The sequence below is a fragment of the Myotis brandtii genome, unplaced genomic scaffold, assembly GCF_000412655.1.
Source record: "Myotis brandtii unplaced genomic scaffold, ASM41265v1 scaffold115, whole genome shotgun sequence".
NCBI classification, from domain to species: Eukaryota; Metazoa; Chordata; class Mammalia; order Chiroptera; family Vespertilionidae; genus Myotis; species Myotis brandtii.
In genome coordinates this window covers 21,126,812-21,141,566 of record NW_005353967.1, presented here as the reverse complement: position 1 = coordinate 21,141,566, position 14,755 = coordinate 21,126,812, and the positions used below count along the sequence as shown (strand labels likewise).

Genomic DNA, 14,755 nt, shown 5'->3' with positions numbered 1-14,755 from the left:
GGGGTCCGGAATGCAAGGGCCTGGGGGCCGGGGTGGGGTGGGGGGGTACAGAGGAGGGTCCGGGATGGCAGGGTGTCTGGGAACTAGGAGGCGGGCTGGGATGTGGGAGTGCGGATGGCGGGATGCTGGACGGCAGGGTCAGGACTTGGGAGGATCCTGGGTGACCCATCCCCGTGCGAGCGGAAGCCCCCTCCTGGCTCCCCAGCCGCGCCGCGCCAAGACCAGGACCCGGGATGAGTGAGGAGAGGAGGATGTTTTGACTTGTGAGCCCTGACCAGCCAGGACCATAATGAGAAAGCTAGTTCATCCAACGCTGGGAATGACCCAGGCCAGTAGTTCGCAAACAGTTTAGTCTTAGGACTCCTTGACCGCATTAAATACTAGTATATGAGGACCCCAGAAAGCTTCTATTTGTGTGGGTTATTTTATCCATATTTAGCTTATTCGAAAGTTTTAAAACTTAATTCATTTAAAAGGAACAGGAATGAACCCATTACATATTTTTTATTGAAAAAGGAACTATATTTTCAACTGTAACAAAAATGTGCTTAAAGGAGTGGTATTGGTTATGTTTCCGCACATCTCTTTAATGTCTGGTGAAATAGAGGATTACCCACTTCTCTGATCTGTTTCTGCATTCAATTTGTTGCCTAACACACCCTTATGTGGCCCCTGCTCAGGTCCTCTGCGCCTGACTTTCTTTTTGCCAGTATATTCTTCTCTTGGCCCCTTCCATGCATCACATCTCAGCTTAGATATCACCTCCTTAGAGAAGTCTTTCCAACCATGTTGACATGTGCACCTGTTGGTCAACTTTATCGAAATGCCCTTTCCAACTTAAACCGTTGAGGTAAGAAGTGTCCAAACCTACGGTAGAGAATAAACATTTATAAGAGTTTCTTTGAAACAAACTTTCTAAGCCAAGATTTCTTCATTTGTAAAATGGACCTAATAATTGTACCAACCTCGTGTAATGGACTTGCTTAAGTTCTTAGCTCAGGGCCTGGCCAATATAAATGCTTAACAAATGCTACCTGTTACCATAGTCCTTTTCTTCTTGGTCCCTAGTGCAATCTACTATAGTGCTACAGATACTTAGTAGATTCCTGATATATACAATAAAAATTTAGTCTTTTGTTAGTTATTGCACTTTATCATTTAAATCATTCAAAATTGGTAACATGTTGGTGTGCTTGATAACACTTTATTAGCAAGAATAGTTTCATAAGCTCAACATCCCATTCCCTTGTGTCAGGTAATGGGAATGAGTGTTATTCGGTACTCCTTAGTCAATGTTTTGCAGAATATATCTGCAAGGGTCCATTAGTTTTCTGCAAATCTTAAAGCACTTAAAGGTCAATGACTGTGGCTGGCCCTCTGCCACTGAATAGACTTGGTAAAAGATAGGATTGATGCAGATAAGTCTCTGGAAATCAGTGGGAACTTGACAAAAGTCTGATATGCTGAATTAAATTGATCCCACAGTAAGTAGAGGGTGAGCAAAAGTAGGCTTACCGTTGTGAGTATATAAAACACAGTTTATTCTTATGTGATTCTTTATTAATTATTGTAGTATGTATTTGTATTACAACTGTAAGCCTACTTTTGCCACCCTGTGTTCTACTCTGGTATTTTTATGTACTCTTCCTCTCACTAAATTTTATAGGCGGGAAGCTCATCCTCCCTGTTCCATCAATCAGAGTTCTGTGGTTAGTTTTCTGATAACTCAGTTTATGTTATGTTCATGTTTGGAAGAACAGTTATTTCCAACTAGTAAAACCAGAATGTCTAGTTTTCTACAGAATTGAATCATAGGGAGGAGTGCTTTAAATACTTAGAAGGTTTTCTTACCTCTTATACATTGCAGTTAAAGTAACCCACAAAGCATACAAATTCAGTATAACTCGCTGTTTTCATAATGTGGCACCAGGAGTAACGTCTCCAAAATGGGGTTAAAGGTTCTTAAAGAGCCAATGCATTCTGTTTGGGTTTTAAGTGACTGTTCCTCAAAGTCAAATTCTGGCAGAAGCACATCTCCAAATTTTCCCAAAGAGAATAAAATCTGATATTTTTATATAAACTGAAGCCAACAATTAAACTATCTCAACAAATTAAATGCAGACATAGAACATCAAAATAACTGGAGTTCCTCCCTACCCTCGCCCCACCCTCGTCAGTCCTCCTCCTGCAACAGAGTTAATGCACAGTGAGTTTGGTGTGAATCTACTAATAAAAAATAACAAACATTTACTAAATACCTACTGTGTTTCTCTGGTGTCCAGAGAAGTTCCTCTCTGACTGGGGGTGTGCTCTCAAGGTCTCCCATAATGCTCAGTGCTCACGCTGGCTAAGTGGCTTAACTACATTTAGCTGCTGGATGTGAGGGATAATGGCTACAACTTTGATGATTTGTTTTGAAAACAAAAGGAAGGTAGTACCTAGCAACACTTTTAAAGTTGGCACCAACTTACTAAAATTGCTATTTGAATAACTTGATGTGCTGGGTACTGGTATTGAATTTCAAATCAAAGATGATGTGAATTAAAATGCAGAAGAAACCACAGTAATTTTCATGCAGTGGAAATATAACTTACAGAGCAAAGGAGCTGTTATGATTCAGACCATCCAGAGTGTGGGCCCAGTAGTCTTATGTTGAATGAGAGGATGAGTCACTAAATTAAATCCACTTAAATTTTACTCCTTTCTCCCTAGGCTGAAATATTCAAACATTACTAATCCAGCCCCTTTTTGCCTATTTTTTGAAGCTGAGAAACATGCTGGGGTTTCCTGTGTTACAGCCTCAGTGGATGACATTCAATTTGAGGAGACAGCTAGGTAAGGGGAACTGCTCTTCCATGCCCTTCTCCTGAGTATACTGGTTCATTTAAAACATGTAAGCTTAATCGTGTTAAGTCAGTAACCAATTTCCTAACAAAATAAATAACATTTGACCCAATGTAAGTCAGTAAAAAAATTGCAGGACCTACTTCTAATAAACTTGCTTAACTGTAAATTCAGTCTTGATTTTGTTGAGAAATAGCTGCTGGCATTATGTATTATATGCATTCTGGTCTAAGGCATAGAAGGATTTCTTGAAGCTGATTCCTAATGAATGGCTCCTTCTTCTACTAGAAGAATAATCCTATATAATAAAAGGGTAATATGCAAATTGACTGAGCAGTGGAATGACCAGTCTCTATGACACACACTGACCACCAGGGGACAGATGCTCAACGCAGGAGCTGCCCCCAATGGTCAGTGCGCTCCCACAGCGAGAGTGCTGCTCAGCCACAAGCTGGGCTGACGGCTGGTGAACAAGCGCAGCAGAGTTGGTGGGAGCCTCCATGGACATCCTCCCTGACTGCTAAAGGGCGCACGAATGTTGTGCACCGGGCCTCTAGTTAATGATAATAAGTATCTCTGTGATGGTGAATTTCATCATTAGGTTGTTGGGTAAACATTAATTTATCTGAGTAAAGATGTTAAATTATGAAAAACATTTTATGTGTGGGAGTGTGTATGTGCCTACCATATCTTGTTGTAGAAAATTTCAAGATATACAAATATCCAAACATACACAAAAGATGAGAAAATAGTACCATGTATCTCCAAAGACCCTTCACCTAACTATGACAATGATCAACTCATGGACACTCTGGTTTTATCAATTCCCCTCTAGATTCCCACACACCTGGACTATTTTGACATAATTCCAAGGGATCATCTGTGAAAGTTAAAAATTACTGCAAATTCACACTTAGTTGGAAATAAATTAAAGCACTATTATTAAATTTGGCATTGCCAACAGTACATTGTAATAAAATTTCTATTATATACTTTCCATCCTACAATCTGTAGCTTAGGTTTAACTAGTAACCTCATCATTGAAATGTTTTTGCCATTTTGTGTTTGCATTATCAGTATATATTTCTAAAAGATAAGGCTCTTTTAGAGAACATATAATAACAGTTACTATACCATTAACAGAAATTTCCAATGGTCTCAAATTTTTTAAAATTTAAACAATTAGTTTATTGAATCAGAATCTAATATGGTTGATATGTCTTTTAACATATAATTTTCCCTTTGTTCATTTCACTTGCAATTTATTTTGTAAACAAACCTGGTCATTTGTCTTAAAGAATTTACCACATTTTGCATTTTCTCATTGTATCCCTGTTTAGCATGTTCACATACATTTGTATTTCTTATAAACTATAGTTACACCAAAAAAATGATCTGATGGAAATTTGATATTTTGGTAAAACCAGTTCTTGTCAAGAGCATACACTGTCTAATGATCATTATTTAGAACCATTATTTCATTAGATATTGGTAAAATAGTAGTATGCTAAATCTATCTCTCTTTTTTTTTTCATTTCTTTTCTGAACTATTTGTATAGAGCAGGGGTCCTCAAACTTTTTAAACAGGGGGCCAGTTCACTGTCCCTCAGACCATTGGAGGGCCGGACTATAGTTTAAAAAAAAACTATGAACAAATTCCTATACACACTGCACATATCTTATTTTGAAGTAAAAAAACAAAACGGGAACAAATACAATATTTGTATTTGCATGTGGCCCGCGGGCCATAGTTTGAGGACCCCTGGTATAGAGAGACCCTTTATCTCTTTAATTACTTTGTTACCTTGAGGTAAAGTTTGTCCAGGAAAGACAGACTTAATTCTTCCTCTTTATACTAGAGGCCCGGTGCACGACATTTGTGCACCCTTTAGCAGTCAGGGAGGATGGCCGTGGAGGCTCCCACCACCTCTGCTGCGCTTGTTCACCAGCCGTCAGCCCGGCTTGTGGCTGAGCAGCACTCCCCCTGTGGGAGCACACTGACCATCGGGGGCAGCTCCTGCGTTGAGCATCTGTCCCCTGGTGGTCAGTGTGTGTCATAGAGACTGGTCATTCCACTGCTCAGTCAATTTGCATATTACCCTTTTATTATATAGGATAGTATCATTAGGAGCCCAAGATTTTTAACATAATTGATGCATTTCAATTCTGATATGATTATTCTTATGGATGCTCACTCTGCCCTGTCTTTGGACAGTAGAAACTTCCTCAGTTTGGCTCTGAGTTTTGGAAATAACCCCAAAGTTAGAATTCTTTAATAACTCCTTTGCTTTCTGGTATGACAAGATGGGCTCATTTTATACATTTTCTCACACAAACTCAGAATCAGAAATTTCTTCAAAAGAAATGATAAGTAGAGATCACAATCTGGGCAGGAAAGTGCTCATCAATATAGAGTTGGTCATTATTTTAGGCCTTTTCAGCGAACAGAACTAGGAATTATGTGTTTTTTAAATAGTTTATGCTAATACCTCTAATCAACTAGGATTATATGGTTTTACTTAATTTCTTTAATTTTATGTTTGTATAATCTTGGTTGGTTTGGGAGGTTAGGTGTGTTTTGTTAGTCCTCACCTAAGGATGATTTTTAGAGAGAGTGGGAGGGAGGGAGAGAGACAGAGAGAGAAAAAAGGAGAGAAACATCACTCAAGAGAGACACATTGATTGGTTGTCTCCTGTGCACACCCTGACCTGGGCCAGGATGGAACCTGTAACCCAGCTATGTGCCCTTGACAGGGAATCAAACCCACAACACTCCAGTGCATAGGCTGGCACTCTAACCATTAAGTCACACCAGCCAGGGCTAGTCTTGGTATTTTTTGTTGTTGTTGTTGTTCTGTTTTGTTTTATGTGAAATACCTTGATCCTTACAGACATAAGCAGAATTTACAAGAAAAAGGAAGAGAACAGGTTGTTTGTTTCTGGTCTGGGATAGTTCTCTAGGACCATGGGGTAGCTGTCACCAGTTTTTAAACCCTAAGTAGTCTTGTCCAATGAGTTGCCCAATTCTTCTCTCCAACCTAACTGCTTACATTTATCTATTTGGCATTTATTTATTTATATACAAACAAAATTAAGTTAAATAGAACCACATGCATTGACTAAGCTCGCATACTAAGTAGAAAAATTGATATGTATTTTTATCTTAGCAAAATTACAGATTACTGTGAATTCGAACTTATTTGAGAATAGATTAAAGCACGATTATTAAATTTAGGAATGCCAATGATACAATGTAATATAATATCTATTATGTACTTTCCAATCCTAAATTCTGTAACTTATGCTTAACTAATTACCTCATCATTGAAATATGGTTTGCCAATTTGTATTTGTATTATCTTATAAGTACCTCGTGCTAACCGATTGCGCCACTGGAGCTCCTGCATTTGTATTATCAAAAAGGATTTGTGGTCACTAAGTTGATAAAAAGTGAACTCATATTTTTTATATGCAACCTGCACCATAAAAAAAGAAAATTGAAAGCAATATATAGGGAACCATATAATTTAGTTGTAAGCCATATTAGATATTTTTTAAATTCACAAATATGTATTGCTTATATGAAAAGTACTATTTTGGCTCAATAGGATATGTGGATGATTATGTCACAATTCTGGAGTATGGCAGTTGCTCAGTCTGGTGAGAGTCAGATAAACACATAATCATCAGAATAGAAAGTATAATAGGTACATGCCTAGGGTGAGATATAAACTCAGTTCTTTGGGGTAGTTAAAAAGTGCATTTTGACTGGGAAATCGGTGGTGTTTCATGACAGAGGTAGCATTTAATGAAGGCCTTAAATGACACATAGATTTTCATCAGTAATAATGTGGAGTAAATGGATCACCTGGCAGCATTGAGGGCCCCTGTAAACCTAGTAAAGCTGATCAGTTTTAGGGCCAGCTTGTTGGTAGTTTATTTATTATTTGTTAGCTAATATTTTAAAATAAATACCAATTGTATTGGTTTTGTTTGTGTGTCTGTTTTGATTCCTCTCAAGAAAACAGCTGCGACATTGTCAAAGTATCTGTTGCAGATCTGGAAGTCGTTTTGCACACAATCTTTGCCAAGGCCCTTTGCTGTTTAAATAGAGGTAGTCAGCTAACATATGTGTGGTTCACAGTGATTGGCATCTGTTTTTAGTGCATTCTTTTTTATGTTTTCATTAACCTGAATTTTTCACGCACAAACATTATGAGTGTGATAAGGTAAAACTGCTCTATGGCACATGCATTTAACTAAACCTTTAAGCCTGGAATGAGCTATGCTAGGATTACTGAGATCTTCTTTTTTTTTTTTAAATAGAGTTGGACAAGTTATAACCATCAAAGCAAAAGTTACTAGAGCATTCAGCACAAGCATGGAGGTAAGAGGCCCCTTTCCTTACTGCTGTCATTGGTGCTAATAACGAAATTAGAAAATGCTTATCACATAATACCAACTTTAAAAAAATGATATAAAACTGTAAATGCAATATGGTAACTTTGTGTGCATGTATACACAGACACACATTTTATATTTTATATATGAATAAATAATATACATTTTATATTTCACATATATATGTAACTGGAAGAAAATTAACCTGAGTGGTGGGATTACTGTTACTGATATTTCCTCTGGATAGTTAGATTCCAATGTTATCATTTACTTATTTTTATATTTACCAACTTTTCCATGGTAAATATGTATCTTTCTATAATCAGAAAAAAGTTATTTTTCCAACTTTATAGAACATTATTAAAACAAGAGTATTGCTTAAGAATAAATTAAAATGCTAGTTTCATTGAAAAACCAAAAGAAAAAGAATGGTGAAGTGCATAACTGAATTTTGAATGGTGCAATCCCATCTGTTGTCTGGATGGCTGAAAGTTTATTTATTTATTTTCTTTTCATTTTAGATCAGCATCAAGGTCATAGTGCAGGACACGTTCACTGGCATTGAGAAACTTGTTAGTGTGGCCTTCTCTACATTTGTAGCCAAACCAGTTGGAAAAGAAAAGGTAAATTTTCTGTGTGAGGGACATATTAAAAATTGCATCAGAATGATTATTAGGAAAAGGACATTCATCTTAGCATGAGAAATGCTTTCCCAAGATTTGTTACTCATCAATATTTATCATAAAAGATCAGTCTGTGGTAATGTTATAGTAGTAAGTACTTTAGACAAAAGAAGATGTAGCCAGTTTGTGAAAGAGGAAAAATACTGTGTTTTAAATTATCTAAAGGTCATATCAGTTTCTCAAAAATATTGCTTACTGGTTTAGTTCTTTTCTTTTGGGGTTATATAACTCCGAGTTGAGTTAAAATATCTTTTTTATTTTAGCAAGAGCAATTTAGTGAGCAGTTGCATGTTTTGGTCCAATCACTTTTTTATACCTGAAGGAAGGATGTCAAAGTTGCTGAGTTATTGAAGTTTAAAAATAAGCTTCAGGGCATCTGGGGTAAAAACACCCTTAAAGGAAGTACTTTGGCCTAATGTATGTGCCCAGTGGACTAGCCTGGCCATTTGCCCAGGACAGCTTTTCCATGGTCTTTTGGAGATTTATTCGTTATCATTTCTTGGCTTTTCTTTTTAAAGTCATCATACCACAGGGACGGTCCCAATCTAGTCTAAGTATTTTTATGTGTGATCATTCAATTTAGAATTGAAGCCTTTCACTGCAGGGATTGCTCCAGAGGTGGGCACAGAGGTTCTCCTAGCTCCACTCTGAAAGTGACAAGCAGTACTTCTCACTCTGCCAAAGTGTTCTCAGACTGCCTCAGAGTTTAGAGGTGGGGCAAGCAATGTTCCCACTGTACTCATTGGAAAGAACGACAGAGCCACACTCCTCAGCTACGCCTCACTTGAGCGAGGAGGCACAGAGATGGGCCGGGCTGAGTTAGCCCACCATGGTCCCAGGTAGCAGATATCCCTGCAGAGTTGTGTACACTGGGACACTTCCCTTACTCTCTTCCCAAGATTAAACAGGCCACAGGCAAATTCACATTGCCCAAAGGCATTGCTTTTCAAACTGAAGTTCACTTAATCTATTATATTATTTAAATATAGCTTTCTGGATTGTATCCCAGACCTGCTGAATTAGAATCACCCATATAGAAACTTGGAATCTATATGTTAACGAAGTATCTCAAGGATCCTATGTTCACTGAAATTTAAGATGTCGAGATAGGTGTTGCCAAACACTCTGTTTTTCCTAAAGTCCCCAGAAATCTCCAGACTCTTGGGAGCGAGAGAATATGGGGGTGGGTGCAGAGTTCCCATATCTGAGAGCAAGTGACAGAAAGGAGTCCCCCCAACAACTTCTTCTGACACATGAAGGAGAAAACGAGGGCCATCATTTTCCCTCCAGCTTTAGACTTCTCACCCCAACTTCAGGGACTCATGGAATCAGAATGGAATAGTCACACTTCAGTTTCTCCTGAGACTGAACAACTGTTTTTCTGAAAGCATTTCTGGGAAGTCAGGGACCTTATGGTTCTGCCATAATTGGTTGGCTCAGATAACCTTTACTGTAAAGCATGTTTCCCAGACTAATTTATTTTCCACTTGGTGACATTCTTGTTTAGAACATCATAAAGAGAGCCATGAAAAATTGGTGTTTGATTTGAAAAGATAGGCCTGCCTGGATCTCTGTCCAAAGTGAGTTTTTTCCAAGACAGGATGGGCAATGATTAACCAGGCTTAGTCCAACAATTGCACAGGCCAGATCATTGAAGGACTCACAAGACCCCATAGAGCAGTGGTTCTCAACCTGTGGGTCATGACCCCTTTGGGGGTCGAACGACCCTTTCACAGGGGTCGCCTAAGACCATCGGAAAACACATATATAATTACATATTGTTTTTGTGATTAATCACTATGCTTTAATTATGTTCGATTTGTAACAATGAAATTGGGGGTCACCACAACATGAGGAGCTGTATTAAAGGGTCTCGGCGTTAGGAAGGTTGAGAACCACTGCCATAGAGCATGCTCATGCAAAGCCTATTCAACCTAAAGGAGGCAGAACAGCAGGAGAAAGAACTTGCAGGACATTTGGTCCATGCCAAAAGGTCCTTGATATTTGGTCCTTCACATGTGCCATAACCACCTAGGCTACCAAGGCAAAAAGGGTTATTATTGGCAATACAGCCACTACACAATTACTGGAACAATAAAACATGAGAGCATTTTAAATTTATTAACCCTGTAAACCAAACGTCTAAACAAACATTATAGACGCTTTGAACCCAGGGGTATTTTTAAGTGTAGATGTTTTGGACAAGACCAAATGCCCACTAACAGAGAAAGAAACCACAGGCAATCAGCCGAGAGGTTCAAGACTGCCAGGCATTGCTCTCAGGGTCCTCTTCAGTCACACAAAATGTATTTTATCTACATTGGTTTACCAGGTGACCTTTTTATACCCCTCTGGTCATCCAACTAAAACAAGGCTGTGTAAGCAGTTAAACCAGTGCAAGCTATCATCTATCCATTCCTAAACGAATTAGACAAGGCAGTCCAAGGGAGTTTAGACTTGAAGCAGCATATTATAAATCACTAGATACTTGATCCTTACCTTGGCCAAGGGTGAGCACCGGCCTTCAGTGTCTTGGAAATAAGCATGGCGCGACCCCAGTCCAGCTGCAAGGTGTCTCTTCGACATGCACAGGTCAGCAGGCAGGCATTTCTGAAGAAGCTTGAGCCATTGGTTCTAGTGCATCTTATTTCCAGGCTCCTGGAGGTTGTTTAAAGCTTGATTCTGACGTATTGATTCTTTAAGTTTGCTCATTAGATAACTAGAGGCCCAGTGCACAAATTTGTGCATGAGTGGGGTCCAGCCAGCGCACCCCAATGGGGGCCCATCAGGCCGGGCGAGCAGGGGGGTGGGGCCATGGGTGGTTTGCAGCTGGCCCTGCCCGCAGTTGGGGTTTTGGGGGCCGATCAGGGGCCAGGCCAGCCAGGGTGGGGGTGGCGATCAGGGCCTGGATCAGGCTGGTTGGCTGCCACAGTGCATGTCATAGCCACCAATCATTCTGGTCATTCTGCCATTCTGGTCACTGGGCTTTTATATATATAGATGTTTTCATCATGTGATGAAATTTCCAAATTGAGAATATTTCTTGGTAAATAATAGCTTTCTTTAAAACATCTTTATTCCTTCCTTTGATGTCTAAATTTTTGCAAAAGGTAGAAACATTTTTTTCTTTCTTTTTTTTATAGATAGGAAGGGAGAGGGATAGAGAGATAGAAACATCCATGAAAGAGATATATTAATTGGTTGACTCCTGCACGTCTCCTACTGGGGATCAAGCCCGCATCCTGGGCATGTGCCCTGACCGGGAATCGAACCATGACCTCCTGGTTCATGGGCCCATGTTCCATCACTGAGCAACACCAGCTAGGCAAAAAATATTTCCTGATAAGAATTAAGTGGCATCAAAGTCCATCTCCTCATTCATTAATTTGAAGAATTTCTTATTTTGTAGTTCTGTTAACTTTTTTAAAAAAATCAGGGGAAATAATATTTGAAAAACTGCTTAGAGCGCATATCTTGTACAAAGAAATAATTGTCTATATTGATTTTTTTAATTTAAAAATATTTTAAGGAAAATTTTCAGTCAAAATGAAATGTGTGTGAAAACACCCATAAATTATTTACTTTGAGTTAGAAAACAATGTGGCATATCATTTGTTTTTGCAAATGTCATGTTGTGCTTTTATAATTTAACAAGGCGATGAGAGGTAAATGTTTTTCTTTCTCTAGATTCATTTAAAACCAGTCACACCTCTAACTGAACAAGACCATGTGGAACATAATCTGGCTTCTGAGAGAAGGAAAGTGCGATTACAGCATGAAGAGACCTTTAAAACCCTGATGGAGAAGAGTAGCAAGTTTGAGGGTCAGTACATCTACCCAGAGGAGCTTGAACTATATGACTGTGACAGTGAAGGGCCCTTCCTTAGGGCACACTTCCTCTCACCTTATTATTACAGTTCAGTCCTGGTGATCCTAGAGATCTTTTCCGACAAACCCAGTGGCTGGAGAAGGAAGGGCCTGGCCATTCAGAATAGAACTGCTGACACCTAAGCCCGCTTTAAGTCAGAGGATCTCCAGGGGAGGAGATGTGAAAGGGCAGTGGGGACCACGCTGTTCTTATTAGTAACTGTGCGCTCAGTAATGATAGATGAAGGAAGGAAGGACAATGCCGTAAGCTGATCTGGTGTTTCACAGTTTACTAAGCAGTTTCTCATCTGTTATTTCATATGAGCTGCATATAATCTCAACAGAGGAAAAACCTGAAACTGAGTAGTGAAGAACCTTGCTAAAGATTACAGGGGATATGAATGGAAGTGATAAGATTCTACTGTTTCTCGGCTCTCCCACAGTAACACAATGATGAGCCAAAGTTCCTCAGTTCTTTGGCGGTGATTTCCTGGGCTCTTTGAGGCCTGGTGGGGCCAGAATGGCAGGGGAAGGAAGTCCTCCTTGCCCCTCATCTGCCCTTCCTATCTGACTCCCATCTCCTGCAGCCCCAAGGGAGATGACCTGTGGTGGAGAGCAAAGAGTGAAATGAGTGAGCCAGCCCGAGCCCCTCTCATCACCACTGCAGGAGGGTGAAGAGGCTCACAGAGGGTCCACCCCCATTCCCTTGGCTCTGAAAGCAGACACAGGAAAAAGACAAGGAAAGGAGAAGACAAGAAAGGGTCAGGATAAGAATGTGGAAAAAGGAGGAGGAGGAAGAGTGAAAGCACATGAAGGCCAGAGGAGGGAGAAAAGGCAGAGGCAGGGGTGATTGACACCTGTGGGCTTTATTCTTTCCCATGTGACATCATCATGGTCCTGGGACCACCTCACAGACAACCTCTGGGTTGGAAAAAAGTTTTTCAAAGGCTCCTATTCATTGATGATCTTTTAAAGACAATGCCCATTACCAAGTTGACTTCATCATTTACTTACTTTGCTGAGAAGAGTGGGTCTCCTTTTGTAAAGATGACCTCAGTGCTAAAATATGTTTTAAATACATTTTGCTAAAGTAATCAAATAGCTGAACCGGGGGAACAAGAGCATTACTAGAGAGAAAAATCAAGGTGGAAGGAGGCCACCATGAAAAGGTAGAACTGCGTCACAGAGGCCATGCTAAGAAGCTTGGCCTTTCTCTGTCCTTGATGAGAGCCAGTGAAGGGTTTTGAGCAGAGTTGTAGCATAATTACACTTGATATGGTCACTCTGAAGAGGTGAGACTAGAGGCATAGAGACCAGGCATGAGGGGAGGTATGGCTGCACCAGACAATGATAATAGGGAGAGAAAGGAGGGAAAGAGTAAAAAAAAAATACAAGAGGTAAAATCAGCAGAATATGGTCATTGATGTGGGGAGACAAGTGAAGAAGAAGGCTAGGATAATGCTCAGGTTTCTGATTTGAGTGATTGGTTAATTGATGGTGCTATCATCAATATGATGATGAAGATGAGGGGTGGAGGGGGCAGTTTGGATGGTGAATTTGGTATAATCTGATAAGCCGGTGGCATAACCAAAAGCATGAGACCAGGACTGGAGAGATCAAGTTTGAGAGACAACTGTTTACAGATGTTAATTCAAATGAAGATAGTACCAGCAGTCACCCTGTGAAGGCTCATGGGGACACAGGGCTGTGGGCCACGAATGGAACCTGCTGAACATGGCTATGTGAGAGACGATCAGAGGAGGAGGATGAATCTACAAAGACGATCTGGAGGGACTGGTCAGAGGAGTTAAGGAGAACTGGAGAGAGTGGTGTCATACTTCAAAGAAGTAGAGTGACATGAAGAAATGAATGATCATCTGTGTTCCAGGAAGTGAGGAATACAATTTTTCCACTGAATTGGGATTAGGGAAGTCATTGGTGACTTTGGCAAGAGCATGGTTAGTGGAAATATGAGTGCAATAAATAGGGTATGGGAAGGGAGACCTGCTGATGACCCTGTATTAGAGGAGTAAAGGGGATGTCACCTTTTTCCTCTTGCAGCCAGTGGTCCTGGCCAACAGGAAGTTGCTCTTTTTATTTTCTTATCTCTGTCCTTGTTGCCCATACTCAGACCACTGACTGCTCTTTTTCCCAGTGGGCTTATGCAAGGTTAAAAATAATAAGAACTGTAAAATGGGAATAATAATAGTACTTATTCAATAGGTTTGTGTGAGGATTAAATGAGTTAACACAGATTCTTGATAACAGTGTCAGGCATGTGGAAAATGCTATTATTATTATTACTATTGTTATTTGAGAGGTTCCCATTCAAGGGTAGGATTAGAATAACAGTTAAAGACTGTCCTTTCAAAGAACTTGGCTGTAAAAGGTGAGATAAACAGCCTGGAGCTATGCCCTAAAGGTCAAAGGGCATTGTTTTTTCAGGATAGGAAATAATTGGTCATGGTTGCAGGTTGATCAAGGCTGATCATAGAAATCATTATTGAGGGAGAGGTTGATTATAAGAGAAAGAGATAATCAGTATCAAACTTAAACTTAAAACACCTGAAAACTGTTTTTTTTTGTTTTTTGTCTTGGTAGAAAGTTACAATGATCTCTGATATTCTGGCCTTTTTCACTAGTGTCAGTCTATTGGGAATCGTTGGTGGGCCTGGTGATCTAAGCCTCCTTAGCTTGCCCCGTGAGCCAGGTGAACTTGGCCCCATTGGCTTGTTCTGGAGTTGTGCAAGTTGTATGAATAAACAAAATCAGCAGCAATTTTCTCTACCTGTCTCCACAACACCAACAGTACTTTGAGTACTGGAGACATTCTGAATTAATGACAGGTACTTGCTACAGTCATTCAAATGTAAAAGTAGAATGATTGCAATTGACTTTAGTTTTATTCAGTTTGTGAGGAAGTTGGGCAGGTCAGATCTATATGTCTGGTTTAATTTAGA

The 14,755-nt window shown here is 39.7% G+C and overlaps 1 protein-coding gene across 1 annotated transcript in view; it reads left to right on the top strand.

Annotated features, from left to right (window-relative positions):
* The first annotated feature begins 794 nt into the window (after positions 1-794).
* Positions 795-14,755, top strand: part of ACOT12 (acyl-CoA thioesterase 12) — a 31,605-nt gene continuing 17,644 nt past the window's right edge. Inside the window, exons 1-5 of the mRNA XM_005858170.1 lie at positions 795-850; positions 2,713-2,835; positions 7,171-7,231; positions 7,767-7,868; positions 11,616-11,751. Coding sequence (XP_005858232.1) covers positions 795-850; positions 2,713-2,835; positions 7,171-7,231; positions 7,767-7,868; positions 11,616-11,751 — 478 coding nt within the window. The remainder of the gene's footprint in view (positions 851-2,712; positions 2,836-7,170; positions 7,232-7,766; positions 7,869-11,615; positions 11,752-14,755) is intronic.